The following is a 23,238-nucleotide window of genomic DNA, read 5'->3' as shown; positions in this document are numbered from 1 at the left end:
CACGATTTCGCAAAAGCTTTACTAGCCTACGTCTTGACGGAGCATAATTCGGCCGCAGGGGCTAAGGGCCTCTCGATCTAGAATAGGATTAAGTCATATGGACACCAAAGGATATGCCCTCCTTTTCCTTCACCTCATCCTCCTTCAAGTGATTTGGAAGGACCCAAACTGCCTCCTCAGAGGCTTTCTTTCTTTTTTTTTATTTTACTTCATTTTATCCTCATTTTTCTCTGCCCTAAGAGTATATAAGAACACATAATGAAGTCTTTAGCATCAGTTTGTCAAAGACAAACCTGTCTTTCTACTTAGATGATCTAACAATGATGCACTTTTCCCAGTTCAAAACTTTTGCCCAATTTTACATTTACTTAACATAAGAACAAATGGTAGAAATATATACTAATTATCCTACAGTATATTACAAGAATAAACATGAAAGAATAAAATGGTTTGTTAAAGTTTCTGGTCAAAATTCAGATTCCTGACAGCTCAAATAAGTAATGTACTGTATTACAACAATAATAAAAGAAAAAGAAAAAAAAAGGCAAGGCCTTCAAGATAGTTTTGAGATTCAAGAATTTATCTTGGCAATCCTCATCATTACGTACTTGGCCTCTACCGCACAATGTACTGTACTCTAAACCATAATGTCCAATAGAGAACTTTACTAAAACTAGTTTTATCTAGAGGAGTACCTGTTTTATAAAATAAAATAAAATAGATCATTTAGGTTACAAAAAGTAAATCAATAGATGCTAGAAGATAAATGAGAGGTACAATCGCTACACAGAGAAAAAAAATTGTTTAAATACGTTTATAGTAAAAACTGCAGTTAACGTCCATACATCATCACACAAAACTTGTATATAATGGATTCACTTCAATAGATCCATTGGCAAAATGCATGTGTAATATATCCCTAATGCTTATTATCCACATATGGCAATCTTTTTCTCTCCTTATTTCTATTGCAAATTGTTCAACTTCTTTGGAAAAGAGAAAACTTTTAAAACTGATCTTTCAATTGGATGCCAACATAACTTTGATTTACAAATCAATCACAACTTCTCCTTATAAACAGTGTACAATTCATCACGGTCATTGGCAAGTTCAAAGAAATAGTAAAAAAAATTGATCAGCTTAACTTCAAAAAACATCTCGAGCCCCATTACCTTTATTTCAACTGGAGTTTTACTAATCTCAAGAGCCACACAACTACAAGCAACTACATCACTGATACTCAACATGATGGAGCTGAAGAAGACCTTTACCACACACTTGAGATTTTTTATAATGAAGCAAAGATTTGCGTAATCTATCTGATCTATAAGAACTAATAACTAAATGAATAAAACTTTCCTTCTCAAACTAGAAACAATCAGTTTATGATTTATTAAGATTTATATATACTGTATATATATATTTCTGGCAAAGCCTTGGATGACTCGATTACCAGTACTGTTAAATGTGAAAGACCAAATAGCTAACAAAGATCACAGAACTAAATAAAGTTCTTTTACTAAAATTCTTTTAAAATATCACTCGTAAAAATTCCTGATGTAGGTCCTCTAAATTCCTTGAATGTCACTGAAGAAAAAAACATAAGGCATTAACTTCTAAGCCCTATGTGTTTATAATAGCCATAAAATCACATTAACCTACATTCCATTTATTTCTCATTTGGCATCAATTCATCATCAGGACTTAAGTATCATAAAAAAAATCATCTATGGCATAAGGTAGTTAGCTCAAAGCCAGATACAGGATCCTAAATAAAATCATTTTCTGTTTCTTTACTACCTATTTGTTTGCCTGGTTTATATGTAACATCTATCGTAGTCTCTTAAATGTAAATACTTCTCGTCTAATATTTGATGTATAGCATTGATGGGAAAAATCTCTAGGAACATTCTAAAATGACATACAGGTATTTGCAGGTATGTCAAAAAGCCTCTTGTGGCTATGAAGCTGATGCAACTGATAGCTGAAAGGCCATGGAAAACAGCTTTCAAAATAGCTTACTTCCTATATCAATCACTATTACGTTGAGTGGCAATTAAAATTAATTAAATATAAAAGATATACAAACTAAAACTAGGAAAACAAATACAGTTAATACTGTATTTATCATTACTGTTGTTGCTTAGAAAATGTACAACCTTCTGATATCTGTTGTCATATATATATCAATAGAAGCCAATACTTATGGTGATATTCAGCAAGCATTTTGATTAAAAAGGCTCCATAGTACCTATGACGTAAATTCCTATTTTCATTCAACTGCCAGGAATTTGTTATACTATTTTACACAGTGACCTTTTTCACCATTTCACTAAATTTCTCAACTGAAGATTTGAACAATGGAACAGTTATGTAGCAGCACCAGAGTGGTACCGATAATTTTCATGAAACATGATGCTGCCACAATACATGATAGAATTTGATTTTGCTTATTATAACTACATACTGTACTTAGATTATATTATGGTTGTGCAATAAATTCCTGAAATCGTAAAGGAATATCTCACTCGCAAGCACTGCTGTATATACTGTGAACTAAAAATCTTATGTACTGTACTCACTTATCATGTAAGACTTCAACTTAGAACAGAGTCTGACAGAACAATAGGGAGTATGTACTGGTCAGTTTCTGTGCTGCTTATAGTGCGTACACATGGATGAAGTCCAGAGAGAGTCAATGGCCTCCAGGTTCTGCTCAAACCCGCCGAAACATCCTAAAATATGAAAGAGTAAAACTAAATTCTCAATGCAAAGAGGGCATACAGCAAATAATTTAGTAAAAAGAGTAATCTCTAAAAATAGGATTCCTATACTAAAATCTGTTATTTCCAAACTAACCTTTAAAAAGTAAAATACTATTACATAACTCAAAATCGCAAATTTCATAACCTCACAACAAAGACAAAATTAATGAAATTTCTCTTCTTTTACTGCCATGTACCCCATTTCTACACCAGCACCCATCTGCATTGTACCAACAGAAAAGAGTGACGAGAAAGTACAAAACAGAGAATAAGATTTGTACCAATTCCACTGTTTATCAGCTTCACATGTATTTCTTGATCTAACTTTTAATTTCTTATCTACTTTTTGTGACTAATTAACAGCAATTGAAAACAGATTATAAAGTGTACATTTACAGAATATCAAGATTATAATAGAGCTACTTCTTGGTTGGTTGTTTTTCCTAGACATGTCGTAAATGCAAAAAATACTGTTGTTTAATTAGGACAGTGAGTAATTATTCGGCAAGGTCCAAGTTGAGATACATTTGCCTTTCACCGCCATCCAATGATGACAAATGAAACATATTACCCTAATTTCCTTAGGCTAGGCTTATAGAATAAGCTGCAAAAAACAAAGACATTTAAGAACAACTACCAAATCTGATTCAACCATTGTAACTTGAAATTGAGTTCTGATGATTTTTCTTAAGTAAGAACTTCATGGGAGCCCATTTGTAATGGTGAATTGTTGTAACCCAAGGACCACCTATATTGAAGTTACTTTTAAAAGTGACTCTTACTATTCTATTCTTTTAAAATGATATTTTCATAATAAAATAAATTTTTGAACATACTTACCCGCTGGTTATATAACAATGGCTTAAGTCCCTGACGTCCGGCAGAAATTCAAAAACTCGCGGCAATCACAGATAACGTTGCCAGGTGTACACTAGCACCATCACGGAGCTAGGCAGAACCATTCCATTCAGCACCAGATTTTCCATGCCCATAGGTCTATAGAGGGGAGGAGGGTGGGATTATAAGTTATATAACCAGCGGGTAACACTGCTCCTTTGGGATTAATTGCTTGAGGCAATAACCCTGTAAGGGTAGAATAAAAAGTCTCAGAAGCTTCTCGTGTAAAACATTAAGTCGTCGTAACCGAGGTACAATGACGGGATGCAGCTGACTCAATCAAATGGTAGAACCCGAGTTCATGATAATAACTTCACGGTTTTGTCTTGGATAGAGCATATGCTCCGGGAAGGCTTACGGCCTTTATGAAGTTTTAACAACATCCGTTGAAGTTATGCAAAACTTCTCATGAACGAGTCTCCCGAAAAGGGTGAAGTCTCGTATGTGGGGGTTTGCTTCAACAAGACCAGACGTAGATTGCCATCTACCGCTTACCCAAAGGAGTTGCCATCGAATGCTTTCTCGCTAGTGAGAAAACTACTGTCTAATTCAGGCTGGGTCTGCCAGGGGAAATGAACTGGAATGTAAAAAAAAAAAATTTCATTCCCAGCTTGTCTCCGTCCCGGCAATTGAGGGTTTCTCAACGATGAGAAAGGATCACAAGTCGCCTGCCAACCCAACCACTCGAAGAGGGAGGGTGGTGGGAAGATGATCGTGGTTTGTTCGAAAAAAAAAAAGGATCAGCTCTGGGGAGAACAGCCTAGCTGACATAGTCATCAGCTGGGAGTGTAGAATGACGTAAAAAGTCCCACTACGCTGGAAGACCTATCCCGTAGGGGGTGGGGGGAGGTCGACCATAGCGTTTTCAGAAAAAACTCTGGATCGCAGGAACCAAGAGATTCGGCACAACGAGAACCTAAGAGTTCTGAATTTATTTCGTGAATTTTTTTCTCACGACCCTAAGGAATCGTGAATCTATTTCATGTGACCTTAAGGGATCGTTGCGACGAGAACCAGTAGGAACTCTGTCACCGATTCTGGATGGAATCCCCAGGAATCGTCTCATGTGAACCCACTTGGGTTCACGAGACCAGAAGCATGATCAGAACCCAAAGGAACCATGTCATAGTTACATGCAAGGAGAAGGAAACCCCTAGGCAGCTGGCATCCCTCACTGTTTAGGAACCCTGGCAGGTTTCTGAACCTTCTTGCATGTAGGAGGCTTCCAAGCAGACAAGTGCGGCACAAGCCTACCCTTAGGGATAGGGTCTGAGCATTGTAGCGTGGGCCACTGCTGTCTCTGAGGCAATGGAGGCCTATGAGACTGGAGAGACTAATGGGTGTCTCTCCTTACAGGAAAGTTACCCTCTGCAGTCAAAAAAAGGAGATGGTACTTCATCCGAGGACGAGGTAACCAATGAAGCGAGGCGAGTTTGGTTCAGCGAGGATGGCAAACCGCGAGAACTCTCTCTCAACTGAGACGTAGTAATGTCAAGCATTGGCGCTTGAAAACCGTCACGTGATGCTGTTCTGTTGCGTGACACAACGCGAGAAAGTGCTGGGTCCAGAGGTGGAAGCCAGGTGAGGGAGCATCAAGAGGGCCATGAACCACGATCGGTCGCTCTGTCAGAACTCGCGTGGCAAGGAACCTAGTCACTAACTCCTGTTGGAGGTTAAACAGGAAGCGGGCTGCGCGAACCTGAGTGTTCAACTTAGTGCTGATCTCAAGCGCCAAGATGGTCGCGCACGTAGAGTTTGTGTCATGGACAGGAGAGTCCGAATACTCTGTTATAAGAGTAAAGCTCTTAATGACAATGTTCGAGTGCACCGAGATGGTTGGGCGCGTGTAACGTTGATCGTGCGCGCGAACACTCCGAAGACTCTCTGTCATAAAAGTAAAACTCTTGATGACGAGGGTCACGTGAACCAAAAGGTTCAGCATGATCGCGTGAACCACCCCTAAAGGTCGCGCGACGAGGCGAGAACTCCCTGCTACGAGAAACCGAAAGTTCATCGTAGCACTAGTCGCATGAGCGCGAACGCTCTACACGACGAGAGTCGGAGGACTCTGTCATAAGAGTAAAGCTCTTGATGACGATAGTGTTCGGCACGAGAGCCTACAAGCTTAGCGAACCGATGTTACGAGACCCCGAAGGATCAATGTAACGGGAAAACCGCAGAAGGATCAGCTTGACTAAAGGCACAAAAAGCTCGAAGGCTCAGCGTAACCTGTGTTGCGAGACCACGAAGGATCAGCGCAACGGGAAACAGAAGTTTCCTTGTCACAAGACGCCAAAGGGTGAGCGCGATTAAAGGCACGAGAGCCCAAAAGGTCAGCATAACCTGTGTTGCGAGACCCCGAAGGGATAGCGCAACGAGAAATCAAGTCACGTGAACTCTAAAGTTCAGCGCGACGGTGGCCCAAAGGACTCCTACAGTCATGAGAACCCGCAGGATCAACATGACGAGAGCCCGAAGGCTCACCGCCGAGGAGAACCAGCAGGTTCAAAAAGATGTCTCCTCACAACACAAGGAGAATGTCCAGGATGGAAAGGGGTCACAAACCTTCCTCATTATGGTCCTCCAGAGAGGAATGCAGAGCAGACTCCGCCCGAGGGGGAGACTGATCCAACTCTAAAGATACCTCCTCTGCAGGGGAGGTTTGTTCTCCCGAAGGAGAAAGTCGCTTAAGACTATGTTCTCGCTCCGCCCCTGGAGGAGAACCACAATTGTAAGGGGCGATCTTCTCTCGAGAACGAGAGACTTGTTCCCCCACAGGGGGAACCTGCATCGGAGAAAGCTCTGCCACCGCCCCTAGTGGATCAGCAAACTCCTCGGCGTCGGAAACAGACTCAAGGCTTGACCGATGGGCTGCAGCGCCTGCGAAAACTCGCAGCTTCAACACAAAATCTGAACATAAGTTTTCTCTCGCGAACGAGATGAAAGTTCTCCCGAAGGAGGACATCGCCTAAGACAAGCTTTCTCCAAGCTCTATGGGGAAAAAGCGAAGGCGTAATAATCTCTCTCGCTAACGAGAGAGGTCCTCCCAAAGGAGGAAACTGCCTAAGACAAGCTTTCTCCCAGATCTATGGGAAAAAAGCGTTGGCGTAATAATCTCACTCGCGAACGAGAGAAAAGTCCTCCCGAAGAAGGAACAAGCCTTGTACTTGCTTTTCCCCAGCTCAAGGGGAAGAAGCACAGTCTTTGGCGACGAGATAGCAGAAGCAGATCTCGTCGAGCTGTCAGCAATTCTTCCCGAAAGAGGGAAGGTTGCTGAACGGCTGAAGTAGAGAATCTCTCCCTCGGAAGGGGAGGCAGCCCAACTAGGGGGAAGGTTAACATTCCCTCGTAAGGGAAGGTTCTCCAACCCCTGGAGGCAAACCTCCTGGCAGCACTCTATGCTTCCCATCAACAAGCCTTGTTCAAGTTGAAGGTCGGCACCAAGTACTAACTCGTAAGGTGGGCAGCTCACGATCTGCCACAGGAAGCGCAGGACATTGACCGGAGCGGCCGAAGCCATCGGCCTCTCTTTCTACGTCGCTGCTATCTGTTAGAAAAGGAAATAATAGTTGTGATAAATTACAATTCATTACAATTCCTGGAAAGGGAGCACAACTGTTATAAACTTTAACTCAAGTATTGAAACAAACACACGGAAGTGTTGAGGAACTGACGGACACCCATGCAGGGGAGGGCGGCAAGATAGGGGAGTAGTCCTATCAACACAATGACAACTCCTATACGGCGGAGACCGCCAGATACGTTGTCAACTGTAATTAAAGTGGCAAGTATTTTACAACATACGAGTATGTTCCCATATATACATAGATACATGCATATATATGTACAGTATAAGATAAAAACACACAAAAGAATAAACTAAACATAAAAACAATCAAAGCAAGTCTTTGTGGGAGAGAAAGGCACCATGTCCGTCCTCTACCGAGCATAAAGTAAAGAGTGAGCGGGGTAGCCAGTGTACCCCAACCCCCACCCGCCTATCCCTCACTAAAATTATCATGGCTCGTCTTTCAGCTACGCCGAAAGTAATACCCCTATAAATAGTGGAGGGTTTGTATTTACGCTGGAACAAAGGCCTTTTTAGCAAATAAAACAAGTTGTATTCATTACAAAATAATTTGAAACATAAAAATCTAGATATTCTTCTAGCTAAAATACAATAATCTGACTTTCTAAAATTCCAAGCAGAGGTTGTGAGTCGCACTCGTTAAGACCAACTTCGACACCCAGCTAATGACCCTCAACTTGCCTATCGCCATTATTTTCAGTCTACTTGTTTTTATACACTAATCAGCTAGTCTATAAATGTATCATGAATTTATAAATCTCTTTCTGCATAATAAAATACTTTTAAACAAAGTTTTACTGTTCATATCTTGGAGATTTACTGTATTACCAGCAATATAAATGTTTGTTGACTAGATAAAAAAAAAAATTCATTTTACACACTTCAGATCATGGTTTGTAAATAATTTTACCAATGGGATATGCATGGTATTGCAGACCATATTACCATTACCACTAAACCTATTGTTATTAAGATTAAAATTAATTTCAATTATTATTACTATTACTATGGAGTACTTCCATTTGTTAAGAATACAATAAAAACAAGTGTGTTTAATATTAGATGAAGGTAAAATGTTTTAAATGTAATTTTTGTGGTACGCAGTCTACACCAACTACCTCAGAATCCTTTAAAACTAAATACAGTACCATACTTTACAAACGGCAGTATTAAATAACACAGTGCACTATACGAACTGTGATTTATAAACCATACCTCAGCAATATTGTCAATGTCCTCTTCATTGGCTAATTCATGGGAATCGTCTGCTTCTAGACAATCCTCTGGTATATTCAGTTCTTTTAATCCAGAACCACGCAGCCTTGCAATGGCAACGACATCACTCCCTGCATATCCGTAACCTTCAAGAAAAAAAAATAGTTTCAATTATAAACACTTGCAAGAACTATGTAAGAGTTAACAATTAAAAAGAATCTGTTTTCAATTTCCTAAAAGGCATAGCCCTGCATAAAATATCAAAACATACTAATGGTACACAAAAAAAATGCACATCATAAAAATGGTGTAAAAGATACAAATAACTTCTCCTTTATGCAACTTAGTGGAGATGAGCTTATATCAATATGATCCAATTTAAGAAGCTCAGAATAATTTTCAGCGCTATCTCCATTTCTATATTTTAATCTTAATTTTTTATGTACTTCAATTAGAACCATCTCTTAAAAGAATCTTTTTCAGAAATGATAGTAGTCTCAGCAGCAATCAGCTTGTAAGATATTTTCTGTAGACTATGTCTCTCTCTACTACTACACTCCGATAGTACAGTTAAAAAATCTATATTTTTCAAAGGGGAGATGAATAGTCATTAATGGCAATTCTTTCTTTCTTCACTGTACAAAATATCCAGGACATCTACAAAGAGTTCTGAAGGGGTAGTCTAGAGTTCCAGGTCATCATCAGTAGTACCTTCTTATTGTCTTTCTTCCTACATTATTCCACGATATTTCCAGCAAAAGCAATGCTCACCTTCTGACAGGTGAAGATCCACTAAAGGACTGAAGAAGTCTGGGCTCTATTTACAATGGATGACAGCTTGCTCGAAAGGTGATAATGTTCCCATTGGCTAGTAATAGGTAACCTTGACTTTGATTGACTGTGGGACCCATTGAACTATCAAGCGTCTGTCTTGTTGAACCAAGTTTCTTGTCAGTGGGAGGGCCATGAAAACCCTGTCCTGGTTGCAGGTGCAGTGCCTGACGGCTAGAATAATACCAGTCTTAGGTTAATTTTGACAGGAATTATCTCTCAGGTGCTGATTGACTGTGATGCTCTCTAGGCCAGGAAAACTTCTCCCTCCTGACTGTGTAGGAAGCTGGGCATCTTATTTTTATTGTTAATTTACATGACTGCTTGTGGGCAGCAAAACACAGTTCTACATAGTGTTAAAACTTGGTTTTTCTTTCAAGATGTAAAGAGCTTCAAAAACATGGTGATGAATATCAGAGGCAAAGCCAATTATGTCTGTTCTTTAAACAATCTCTTGCCCAAACATATCTTAGGCATGGTTTGTACTGTAGAGAAACCTATTGGAGCACAGAAGACATGCCAATTACTTGCTGGCACATCCACAGACAAGGCAATGAAATTCATACACCACATTCAGCTCCCTCAAAGGATCTTATACTGGGGGTCAATAGATTTTCTCATTATTAGGTTCTACATCTTAGCCATTTGATAGTAAAGTATAAGGTTCACAATCTTCTCTAAATTGGTTGTTTATGTGCTATCAGTGAGGATTTAAGAGATTGCTTATTTATTGTTAAAGTATTTACAGTGCACTTTATTTCTATAATTATTACAGATTACAGTACTCTGTATTAGCTTAACGATGTTTGCGGATATACTATCGGCCTATTGCCTTCTTTATCTTCTTGTGAGATTTTATACCAGACTACCCATTGTTGACCAGAACATAGAGAGAACAATCAAACTTCTTGTAGGTGTACTTCAAGGTGCAACAGTGCAAAATAGCACATCTGACCAACATATCTATAGTGGTGATCTCATACCTACGAGTGCTCTACCAAGTATAAGATCCCAACAACCAAAGCCTTTGTGAGATGTGCTATTTCACACTGTTTTACCTCCTGGATGGTGCCTGAGAAAGTTGGAAGGTCAAGGAAGCTCTTTGCAAAGTTAGAAACCTAATGAACTCTACAGCACTCAGATCTGACTTCTTCCTGGTCTAAGAATAATGGTGTTGTCTTTCTCTTAGGTCTTGGCTGCAGCAACTTTGCCGGCATTGAAGATATTTCAAAGGTCACAGCACAATGGATAAGGTATTTCTCCTGACTTGACTAAACACATGGATAAAAAAAAAAAAACAATACACAGTCTTAAAACTTCTATATATTCTTTTTAATAAAAGGACAAATTATTATTATTACTAGCTAAGCTATAACCCTAGATGGAAAAGCAGGATGCTATAGGGCCAAGGGCTCCAACGGTAAAATACCCCTGTGAGAAAGGAAATAAGGAAATAAACTAAAAGAGCAGTAATGAACAATCAAGATAAAATATTTTAAGAACAGGAACAACATTAAAATAGATCTTTCATATGTAAACTGAAAAATTGAAATAGACCTTTCATATATAGACTATAAAAAGAGACTTTATGTCAACTTGTTCAACACAAAAACAATCGCTGCAAGTTTGACCTTTTCAAGTTCCACTGATTATCTACCTGATTAGGAAGATCATTCCACAACTTGGTTACAGCTGGAATAAAATTTCTAGAATACTGTGTAGTATTAAGCCTTATGATAGAGAAGGCATGACTATTAGAATTAAATGTGTGACTATTATTTAAAACAAGATATAGGAAACAGGGTCCAACAATATTAACGTTAAAATGGAGATTTAAATAACTCACCTAAAAGAGTAAGGTGCTGGAGATTTTTACATTTCCAAGCTAACATCACAAGAGGGTCAGGCGATCCCTGGTCCTCATCACGACCTTCGGTCAACATGCCCCACCCACTGTGGTCTAGAGAATCCACAAGAGTAAGATGACGGAGTGATTCTGCATACCAGTTTGACATTAACCTCAACGCTGCTATATTTATCTGCAGCGAGAACAAATAAAGAAATACTTGATACTCTTAAACCTTTAGTAGAAAAACTATTAAACAGATTTTTGCATTACTAAGATATATATCATTCCATTCTAAATAGTGGAAATTTATTAGTCTATAATCTTTTTTGTCTTCCATATAATTATCCAAGTATCAAATTCTTTATAAATATATAAATGGTTAAAATATTGTGCATGCATGCAGTATTAATAACCTTGAGAAATGATGGAAATGACATAGTAAACAACATTAATTTATCCTTTAATACAATTTCCATAAAGGGTACTGATCTTTAATCCTCTAATTATCAAATAAGTCTGATCCTGAAGTTTTTCCAGAACAAATATACCGTACAGTAACACTTACCCATTCACAAAAGAAGGCCCTAAAGTGCGTCAAGGGCATCGATGGATGCAACAATCCTGATCCAAGTTGTTCAACTCCATCATACGAATGAATCAAGTTAATCACTAAAGAACACTGTGGACTGAAAGGAAAATATAATCAGCAACAATTTTCTAACAGGCAACCATTTCCTTATTAAATTCTACTAAAATATCAGTGATGTAATACTGTACTAGCAAAGTAATAGAAAAATTATCTTTTAGGGAACTAAAATATTTCTTGGAAAATAAAAAAAACATTAGTTTAAAGCCCATCACCTCCAACAATTTCACAACCAATAACATTAACTACAATCATCCAAACTTTCTAAAAATACTTACTGCTGCTGTTTGAATCGATACCACATATACTCAGTGGTTCCTCGATGGGTTTGGTCAATGCCATGAACATGAATCACTAGTCGTCTCAATGGTGCGTTATATGGAGTAGACAGCACACTTAGTAATCGATCGCTCATATAGTCGTAATCTAATGTCAACACCTGTAACAAAGCAAAACAAAAGAAATCAGAAACTAAAGTGAATAAAGGAAAAATTGAAAATATAATTAAATGTTTTTGCAGGTAATGTATACTACAGTTTACTGTTGAGTAAGATGGCATTGAGAATTTTCTTATACTGTACACGTAAGAATATGGCAAGCCAACATTCTCTCTGTATTACACAAATTCCTTAACAAAACATAAATTGCAACGTGCAAGGAAGACTAAAACTATCCAAAACCTAACGTTACTGTGAGCATATTTTTCACAATGCCATGCTACTGCTATTAGACAAATGACAGCAAGACTATGAAAAGGAATATAAGCTACTATGCAATGACCCTTGATTCCTTGAGCTTTGCCTCCTATATTCTCACTTACATGTTTCATGTCTTCCTAATAAGCTATTACACTTTGAAATATGGCTGAACTCAATTTCTCCTTTATATCTAAGGATAAGAATTATCCTAATCAAGTTTCCCTCAAGTATTGATAAAAAAATGCAAAAACTGTTTATCTAACAATTCATAAAGTTGCACCAGAAACCAGAGCTTATCAGTAAAGTGGTTAAGCTGCTACTCATATTAATATCACAACATACATAAATTCTATACAAAAACTGTTCCTAAATCCACAAACAATAGCTAGTGGCATCAAATGCTCCTCGTTTTATTTTGCATATCGTATACCAAACAATGCTATCATTCTCATACAGTAATTCAATTCTTTAAACTATACTCTAATTAACTTACAACTAACATTAACTTTCCTTACCTGGAGGTTGGTAAAACTAGTGAAGTTGTCTGGTGTTATATCCAGAAGAGCATAAGAATTAGGGTCGTATTTGACAGACGCTAAACCTAATGTAGATATTGTAGTTGACTGATGTTGTGCCAAGAGCGGAAGGAATATGTCTGATTGATCAGTCAGGTCTTGAATGCAGCCAAGAGTTAGCCCTTTTAAACTTCGACTGTTACTTATGATGCATTGAAGAGATTCTTGGGCACTAGATAAAAAAAAAAAAAAGTGGCACAGGACCAGATAAGAAAATCCTTCAAATTATACTGTATAACATATAATACTACATGTACTTCTGCAAGCTTGATAAATAAATTAATTCAATATCCAATACTTAATTTTGACACAATGATTAAGCACACTTTCATCACAAGTCACTCACTTTTAAAGATGAAAACAAATACTTTAACACAAGTCACTCACTTTTAAAAATAAAAAAAAAATACTTTAAATTAGTAATACTGAAAATTCAGAAATAATTTGTATTTTTTCTAACAATATCACAAATTTTAAGTAATTTGTATTTTTCCTAACAGTACTTACCTCGAACTACTTTCTTAGGAGTATCTGGGATCTCCTCCCTATCCGACCAAGAATTTTGCGTAGTTCCCCCTATCTCCGCTTCCCTTGTTGGGTCGCCCCGTGGTGGATGGATACTCGCCCTGAGGCGACCCTGGGCCAGCTCACGAGAGTGTGCTGCTAGGCCTGACTCGTCAGTAAGCATATGTGAAAATACCATTCGAACTCCTGTAAGGGACCCGGGGCAGGATGGGCGGGCAATAACCTGAAGTAGTTCGAGGTAAGTACTGTTAGGAAAAATACAAATTACTTAAAATTTGTAATTTGTTCCAACACGAAGTACTTATCTCGAACTACTTTCTTAGGAGACTTACACTTTAGGAGGCGGGGGTGGACTTACAGGCCGGACGACCCGCCATACTGGTACGTGATACGGGACCTAGATAGGAGGCTAGGTCCAGGATAGGAGAGTCAGGGGAAGCATGCAAAAGCCTACTTGATTGGAGTCACCTTTATGCATAATCTGGACATGGTCTTCTACAACATCCATCTCTCACATGGGAGGAGGGAAAGGAAAAGGGGCAAAAAGGGTAGTAAGGAAAAGAGGGGGGGAGTAAGGCGGAAACTTGTGTCGCTTGCAATTACTCACCTCGGTTTACCCTGGGGCTTTAGCCTTAAACTTTTGAAGGGCGGAAATGACTGGTCCGATGGGGAAGGAGTCCAGGGACTTCCTCGTGGAGTGTTTTAGGCAGTGGGCCGTAAAGGTGGACTGCCTGGACCATGTGCCCGCCCTCATGATTGACCTACTGTCATGTTCCTGTCGAATTCCAAGGAGGTGCTAAGCCCCCTAAGGTCATGAGGTCGTGTCTTGCCAGGGACTGCTGACCACTCCCTGTCATAAGCCCTTTTATGATTTGTCGAAGCCAGAAGGAGACCGTGTACTTGGACACTGCTTTCTACACTGGGTCTGAGGAAACAAACAGACTTTTGATGCCCGGCTGAAGTCTGGCTGTCCTGTTAAGGTACTCCCTGATAGTACTCACTGGGCACAGGAACTAGTCTTCCGGGTTGTCTGAGTGAGGGAACACCGGGATCGAGAATCCTTCAAACCTTGAGTCTACGATGGCTGGGTTCTGAGTTTTGGCCACCAAAACAGGCAGAAACTAAAGGGGCAGGTCCTTCCACCCTTTCGAGTGTAAGACTTCCAACAACAAGCCGTGGAGCTCCTTCACCCTCTTGTCCAAAGCCAGAGCTAGCAAGAACACTGTCTTGAGGGTGAGGTCTTTATCCAGGATAACTTTGAGAGGTTCGAAGGGTGGCCTAGACCAAACCTTGAGAACCTTAGCCACGTTCAACTGCGGGACCCGAGAGGCGCGGGGGGAACAAGATTTCTCGACACTCCTGATGAGCATGGAAAACTGATGAGAAGCCCACCTGGTCAATGCCTCTGAGTGGAAATACTTGTCTCAGTGCTGCTCGGCCCTTTTGATGGCTGGAATGCAAAACCCCTAGGTAGTCCCTTAGGTAGACCAGGAAGCCTGCAATCCTGTGGACCGATGCATCCAGGGGCCTCAGGTTCTGAACCGCATACCACTTCACGAATGTGGCCCACTTGGCCTGGTAAACCCTGACCGAGGATTTCCTAAGACGACCGGACATCCTCAATGCTGTCCTCTGCGAGTGTCCTTCCTTCCTTAGTAGACGCCCGATAACTTCCACGCGTGTAGCTAAAGGCTGGTGTAGCCTATCTTCTCTTACCGGCAGAGGCCACGGAGGAAGGATAGCCAGGTCTTGTAGGTCAACGAACCGCTCTCGCTCCGGCCACCAGGGCACTACCAAAATCAACCTTGTATCTCTAGGCTGCCTGATCCTGTTGAGAACCTGCCTGAAAATCCCGAAGGGAGGAAAGGCATATACTGTATGTCGAATCCGCCCCACGAGCGGTGGGAGTTGTCTTCGAACTCTGCTGCTGGTTCTGGCACTGAGGAACAGAACACGGGTAACTGTGCGTTGAGCCCCGTGGCGAAAAGGTCTATTACCGGTGAGCTCCACCTCTGGAGGACCTTCTAGGCTACCTGTGGGTGTAAGAACCACTCCGACCCCACTACTGTACTTGCCCTGTCCTGCCGAGGCCGTCGGCTAGAACGTTCCTTTCCCGCAATGAACCTGGCTGTGAGGCTGATGCGTTCCTTTTCGGCCCATTCCAGTATTTGAGACGTGAGGTTGCACAACCCCCTTGATCTCAATCCCCCCTTGCTTCTTTATATATGCCAACACGGTGGCATTGTCGCACCTGAGTGCTACCATGTTTCCCTGGAGACGATGGGCGAACCTTGCGAAGGCCTTTTGGCCTGCTAGTAGCTCGAGCATGTTTATGTGAAGGGTCTTCTCCTCCGGGGACCACTTCCTCTCTGCTGTTTCCCCGAGCAGATGGGCTACCCACCCCTCCTTTGATACGTCTGTGAAGAGCAACACCTCTGGAGGAACGGACACAAATGGTAACCCCTCAAGGCTGTCCGCCCTGTCGGATCACCAGAGGAACATGTTCCTGGAGTCCGGAGGCATCTTGACTAGTTCTTGAGGAGGGGCTCCCGGTGACCAACAGTCCTTCAGTTTCCATTGGACTGGGCTCAGCTTGAGCCTCCCCTGATACGTTATCCTGGTGGTGGGGTCTAACTGGGACTTTCCCAAGTTAATGGTGATCCCTAGTTCCCTGCAGAACTGCAATAGCTTTGCTCCTTGCTCCTTCAAGACTGTCTCTGAGGCTAAAAGCAGCAACCAGTCATCTAGGTACTGGATCACCCTGATGCCCTGCTTGTGGGCCCAGGCTGATACTACGGTGACCACCCTCGTGAACACCTGAGGAGCCGTGCACAGTCCGAAGCAGAGAGTCCTGAACTACAGAGACTGGAATCCCCACTTCCCTCTGAGGAACTTCCTGCTGGAGGGATGCACGGGGATCTGAAAAGGTCGTCCTTGATGATGCGGGGACATCATGAAATTCCCTTCCCTCAAGGCTGCTAGCACTCCATGAGCCGGCGTATTTTGCCTAAAGGAGGACTGGCCTGGGGCACCACTCCTGCGGGAGGACCGCGGGGATGCTGCCAGGAAGTGGTGCCGTAGATGGGTTGGCCACGTCCGCTGATGGTCTCCTATGGGGAGGACATCTTGCCACTGACAGCCTGGGCTCCCGAGTCCTTAATTTTGCCCACCCTCTCCATAGTTTCCACTACTGCCTGCAGGGGGAACACGGTCTCATCCCACACCCGTGCATTCCTCCGAAACTTTGTTTCCCGTTCGGGAAGTCTACGGGAGGTCCTGAAACGACCTTGTCCCTCCTCCTTAACACCCAGTTTGCCGACTGGGTCAAGGACTGGAAGGTAAGGGACTTCATCGCCTTCCCTCCCGAGCGAATGAGTTCTTGTAGAAGGGCCTGATTCCCTGGTACTGACAGGTTGAGAGAGAGCTGGAACCCTGCCAGGGTGCACGCCCACTAGTCCAGCCAGGAGGTCACATTGACTATGTCTCGTGAGGTGTCCTCCATCATGGAGGCCACTGCTTGAGAGAAAACCACTGGTGCAGTGAGGGATCCGTCATCTGCACTGCCCTGGTTTAACATTGCAAAGGCTTCCTCCCACGAGCGGGGACCTGCATGACGCCTGTCTGGAACATAGGATTTCTTCTGGGTCCTCAGTTCCGGCAGGAGCTTGAAGGACCCTTGGGCTCTTCGGGAGTTCTAATGCCCCCTCAACGTATTTGTCGACGAGCTCCATGCCTAGTGCCACATCCCGCGCTAGGGCCAAGGATGGTTTCCGCTGGCCGGGGTTATCCACCATCCTCCCCAACCTGAAAGCCAACCCTGCTCTGATGACGGTTTAGACTCGTCTAATCTGTGGTGGCGACGGATCAGAGCACGGGCTTGTCTATAGGAGGATACTCCGCCGGGGGAACACTCGGCCGTGTCTAACAAGCCCTCTACCACTTGATCCTCCGTGTTGGCTGCATCCTCGAGCACGGATGGATCCGTGGGGGCGGCTGTATCCCTCACTTCTGGCTGGTCCAATGGGGCGGCTTCCTCCATCACGGGTGGAGCCAGTGGGACGGAGGCAGCCGTCACAGATCTACCCCTGCCCAGGGAAAACTGTGGGGTGTAAGTAGCCTGAGTACGTGTGCCAACGTCTGCATCCGACGGGCGGAGGGAGTCAAAGAGACACTGGGCAAAGATGCGGGGGCCTCTCCAGCAGCCACTGAGGCAGGCACAGAGCGGCAAGAGCCCTGTTCGACCCGCTAGGGGGGAAAGGCCACTTTGCCTCCGTCACGGAGAGCGCCGTCGGGACGGGGGTAGCCATCATGGGTCTACCCCCTCCCGGGGAAATCCGTGGGGTGTAAGTACCCTGATATGCCAGCGGCCGCCACCGATGCTTGGATGGGGCTGGCCGGGATGATGGGGCGGCTGGCTCCATCACGGATGGAGCCGCCGGGACGGAGGTAGCCGTCATGGGTGTGTCAGCGGCCGCCTCCGATGCTTGGGTGGGGCTGGCCGCGACGATGGAGCGGCTGGCTCCATCACGGATGGAGCCACCGGGACGGAGGCAGCCGTCATGGGTCTACCTCCTCCCAGGGAAATCCGTGGGGTGTGAGTACCCTGGTATACCAGCGGTTGACCATGAAGCCTGAATGGAGCTGTCATGGTACCGGGTATGGATGCCATGCTGCCGGGTCGAGCAAGCGGCTGCCTCCGCTTCATCTGCCGAGGGCTTCGGCTCATCTAGCCTATGATGGCGCCTGATGAGGGCCAGGACCTTCCTATACGTGGAGACCTCGTCCGTTGAACATTCTCCGATATCAACGAGGGCCTCAGCTGAGTGGTCCTCCGCCTGAGTAGAAAGGTCTAAGGCTGAGGGCTCCGCTTGAGGTGGAGGCATCTTCCTCTCGTGGAGAACTCTTGACGGCTCAACTCACTGAGCGGGAAGCCCCGCTTGGACTAGGGTAGCCGTCATGGGCCTACCCATTCCTGCGGGGATCCACGTGGCTGCGGGCTTCCCCGTGTTAACTGGATGACTCTTACGGTCAGGGCGTTCGCTTGAAGGCCCGTGGTCCAGGACAAGGCTGCCAGTCCGAAGGGGCGACTCTCTCCGCTGTGCGGATGAAGTCGGAACCTTCGCAGGCTTATGCCTGTCAACCAAGACCTGATGCGAGGACTTCCGCCGATGTTCTGGTCTGCTGGAGGGGCCGTACCTCGAGGATGGAGAAGGAGCTCTCGGGAGCCAGCCAGACTCTCCTGTCAATAATGAAAGGTCTTGTAGATGTGCAACCGTCATGACGGGCTGCCTGAAGGGCGACGGGAGCGTAGAAGAGGGCGCCGGGGGCATGTGTAGAGTCTTCCGAGAAGCGAACCAGCACGAGAATTCTTCCTCCCGACGCACGGGTGATCTGAAGGACGTCCTCGGTGCCATCCCTACAATGGAGTTGGGGTCTGAAGATCCTGTGGGCTGCCTCTCCTTGTCCATAACAGCCCCGGGCACCACTGAACCTGTAAGACACTGCCACGATGGAGGGGAAGGAGCCGTTCTTGACTTCCCCCACACCGGGTCTTCATTTGAGACGGGAACTGCGGGCACCAGAACCTCGTCTAAAGCACACACTCCCTCCCCACTAGCAGACCCCTCACACGTCTGCGTAGGCACAATACACCCTACATCATCAAGATCAAACTCATGGGGAATGACAATGGGCCGTTTCCCCGCAACAGACTTACCTCTACTCTGGGTAGGGGAAGGGGAACCTCTCTCCGACGGGGTTGAAGAAGTCGTCAAAGGCTTACCGGTCTCAGGCCCGGGACAGCGATGCTGGGATTCCAAAAGGAAAGCACTGAAACACCAAACAACACCAGTAATACCATGAAAGGATGTGAATAGTAAGGCACAAAAGAAACATGTGGTAACACAAAGGCGGGTCGAACAGGATGAAGAGAGAGCGGCGAGATGTTATCTACGCATCGACCAGATGCTTACTGACGAGTCAGACCTAGCAGCACACTCACGGGGAGACCCAACAAGGGAAGAGGAGATAGGGGGAACTACGCAAAATTCCTGGTAGCTATTTATAGGGGTATTACTTTCGGCGAAGCTGAAAAGACGAGCCATGTTCCAAGAGGGAAGTCTCACTTCTGACTGAGGACAATTAAGTCCACAACTCCGTATGAGTCGAGAAAGTTCTAGCAATGAAGAAATGTCCATTTCTTTCAGTTTAAAGGCGAGACTCAAGGCTCTACGATAGCCTTTAACCGCTGAAACCAAAAGGCGCATTTCTTTCCATAAATACACGAGGAACTCAACTATTGCTGGAATAGTGCCACCAAGTGGAGAGATGCCCCTTCCACGACACCAACAACAGAAGACGTTCCACTTCGCCTGGTAGACTGAGGCTGAACATTGCTGCAGGTATCCAGACATCCTCTTCGCAATCTGTTGCAAAAATCCTATCGGCATGAGAGATGTTGGATAGTCTTCAGGCGTGAAAACGTAGCGAAGCTTCTCTCTGGTGGAAAATGTTGGCATGTGGTTGTCTGAGTAGTTGGTGTTATGGAGGAAGTTCCCTTAACAGGTCCGTCCGGAGTAGCAGGAGGTCCGGGAACTACTCTGCGTGATGCCATAGCAGAGCTATGAGGATCATAGAAAGATTAACCTATGTTCTGTTGTTGAGTACTCTTCTCATCAGACAAAACGGTGGGAAGGTGTAGACGCCGATGTTGTCCCACCATTGTTGGAACACATCTTGCCAGAGAGCCCTGGGGTCTGGGACTGGGGAGCAGTACCAAGGAAGCCTGAAATTCAGGTCCACAGTCGGTGAACCCCATAACGTCAGGACTTTGTTGGCTACTAGATGATCCAAAGACCATTCGGAACCCACTATCTGCGATGCCCTGCTCAGATTGTTGGAGAGCACATTCTTCTTGCCGGGAATAAGGCGAGCCGATAGTAAAATCGAGTAACCATCCGTCCATCTCAGTATCTTTACTGCTAGAGGGGATAGGGGCTGCGAAAAAGTCCCTATTTGCTTTTTAATATAAGCCACTACCGTAAAGTTGTCACTCATCACCACCACCGAGTGACCCGCCAGGAACTGGTGGAACTCTTGAAGGGCCAGGTTTACGGCCTTCATCTCTAGGAGATTTACGTGAAGGTATTTTTGGGATTCTGACCAGAGGCCTGAGGCCATGTGGTGCAGCACGTAGGTGGCCCCCCTCCCTTGGATACATACAAAAAGAGCATCAAATTGGGTGGAAGGACTAGAAAGTCAACACCCTTCAGCAGATTCTCGTCTGCCAGCCACTATCCGAGGACCATCCTTTTCTCTGGTCCCATGAGGATCAGAGTGTATGGGGAATCTACGGTCTGATTCCAAGTAGACGTCAGTCACCACTGGAGGGATCTCATCTTGAGGCAACCGTCGGGAACTAGACAGACCAAGGATGATAGGTGTCCAAGGAGACATAGCCACTTCTGGGACGGGAGCTCTTTTCGTTTGAGAAAAAGTCTCATTACCTTTCTCAGCCTCACTATCCTGTCGTCTGATGGGAAGGCTTTGAGTAGTTTGGTGTCAAGAATCATGTTCAGGTATACCAGTGTTTTAGTGGGAAGCAGGGATGACGTCTCGATGTTTACCGTGATAACCAGATCTTGGCAAAGCCCCCAGAAGATTGTCTCGGTACTGAAGAAGGGTTGCCACCGAGTCTGCTAAGATCAGTCAGTTGTCCAGATAACGAAGAAGACGGATGGTGATCCTGTGGGCCCAAGATGACAAGAGAGTGAACACTCTTGTGAAGACCTGAGGCGCTTTGGAAAGACCGAAGCACAGCACCTTGAACTGGTATATTTTGTTGTCGATGTTGAACCGTAGGTACTTCCTTTAAGAAAGATAGATTGGAATCTGGAAGTATACGTCATTTAGATCCAGTGTACACATGAAGTCCTGTGGTCTGACTACTTGTCTGACCGTGTCTGCCGTCTCCATGCTGAACGAAGCCTATTTGACAAACGTTCAGAACCGAGAGGTCGATGACTAGCCTCCAGCCCCCAGAAGCCTTTTTCACAATTGCCTCCAGAAGCCTTTTTCACAAGAAATTGTCGACTGAAGAAGCCAGGGGACCCGTCGAGGACCTCCTGAAGAGTACCTTTCTCCAACACGGTCTGGACTTCGGCCCGAAGGACCTGCGCCTATGCTGATCCCATCGCAAAGCAGCTCATAAGCACTGGATTCTTTGTAAGTGGAGGGAGAGATAAAATGAACAGGCAGCAATACCCTAAACGAATCGTGGAGACCATCCAGGATTCAGCCCCGTGCTGCATCAACCTATTCATGCAGCTTTGAAGGCATCCCCCACTGGTGGACAAGCAGGGGGATCGCCTATCCTAGCGCTTGCGGATTCTGCCACTACCTCTCTGCTGTTTGCCTCCACAGGAGGACTTGGTGCTTTTCCGGTCCTTGACAGGAAAGGGCTTCTTAGACACCATCTTTTCTTTTGTTGCTGCCTTGCTGGTAGAGGGTTTCGATTTGCTGGGCTTCGGAGGAGCTGGTGGTCTATAAGGACACGATGTCAGGGCCCTATTTAAGAGGGAGTCCTGGTGGGATTTTCTCCACCTCTTAGCAGCCTGCTTGACGTCCTTTGGTTCGAACAGCGAGGAACCCTCTAGAAAGGAGTCCCAGGGCCTGGCGATCTCGGCATTAGGGACCTGTAGGTGGAATCTCTGGGCCACCCCATCCCTTCGTTTCAAGATGGTATTGACTGATAAGTTCACAACCTGGTGGGCCACAAACTCAATGGCACGGGTGCCTGAGAGAAGGAAGGTCTCCATAGCCTTCCTAGTACTTCCCTTAGAGAAATTTTTGGTCCGTACCACGATTCCCACAGATCCCAACCAAAGATCCAGCCACGAAGTTGCCTGCATGGCATACTTCACGACCTTCTCCTGGTTCAAGATCTCCGATGCCCAGAACGTGATCCGACGAGAAGAGAGCCTCTCAAGAAAGATTCCCTTAGTCAGATCCTCAAGAGAGTGGAGGAGAGATAACGTCCAGCACGGTTTGTCCAGGACCTCATAGCACCTTCTCTGGTGGACACCCAAAGGTGGGAGTTTGGCGGACGATCCTGAACGATATGACCCAGAGTAGTTGGCAAGCTGGGAGGCGATCTTATGCCGAGCACCCCTCAACCCCCGAAACCAGGGCAAAGCAGCACTTGACTTAGCGGGTTTCTGGGTACCCAAGAAACGGTCCAGGACCGTGTCCTTGCCTTCCTGAGGGGCCATCTCTGGGTCTGACAACCCATTGAGGGCCCTCATACAAGCCAGAACCAGGCCAGAAGGCGTGCTCTGACTCCCTCTTGTCGCCGACTGAAGTTGGGCTGGCAGTAATGTCATCGTCATCTACCACCTGGATCTCATCCCGGGATGGGTCGTGGTCGATACCTGGAAGGCTGATTAGGCTCCTGACCCCCTCGGAGGGTCTTTGAGTCCTACAAGAACACTTCGGAGCTGTCTTGGAATCCTTTGACTCCCTTTTGAAAGGGAAAAAAGGTTTTCAAGACCAAAGGTATGGGTGGGATGACTTTTTTGGTGTGGCGAGGACTAGGAACTTCTATAGGATCCGTAGAGAGTTCTCTCTGAGAGCTTCTTCTGACAGGAACGG

General features: G+C 44.6%; 1 protein-coding gene across 3 annotated transcripts in view; it reads right to left on the bottom strand.

The window, feature by feature from the left end:
* Positions 1-23,238, bottom strand: part of LOC137658557 (F-box only protein 33) — a 64,406-nt gene that overhangs the window by 16,058 nt on the left and 25,110 nt on the right. For 2 of the 3 annotated variants that reach the window (XM_068393442.1, XM_068393443.1), the window contains exons 3-8: positions 13,006-13,237; positions 12,071-12,231; positions 11,712-11,832; positions 11,144-11,336; positions 8,467-8,612; positions 2,583-2,735 (exon numbers count right to left, since the gene is read on the bottom strand). In XM_068393442.1, the coding sequence (XP_068249543.1) occupies positions 2,598-2,735; positions 8,467-8,612; positions 11,144-11,336; positions 11,712-11,832; positions 12,071-12,231; positions 13,006-13,237 (991 nt within the window). In that variant the 3' untranslated portion in view covers positions 2,583-2,597. Of the gene's footprint in view, positions 1-800; positions 1,588-2,582; positions 2,736-8,466; positions 8,613-11,143; positions 11,337-11,711; positions 11,833-12,070; positions 12,232-13,005; positions 13,238-23,238 lie in introns of those variants that run through there. The other variant, XM_068393444.1, reaches the window with a different exon arrangement.

The sequence above is a fragment of the Palaemon carinicauda genome, chromosome 19, assembly GCF_036898095.1.
Source record: "Palaemon carinicauda isolate YSFRI2023 chromosome 19, ASM3689809v2, whole genome shotgun sequence".
Lineage (NCBI taxonomy): Eukaryota > Metazoa > Arthropoda > Malacostraca > Decapoda > Palaemonidae > Palaemon > Palaemon carinicauda.
Note: the sequence above shows the minus strand (reverse complement) of the source record. Positions and strands in the feature narration are given on the sequence as shown.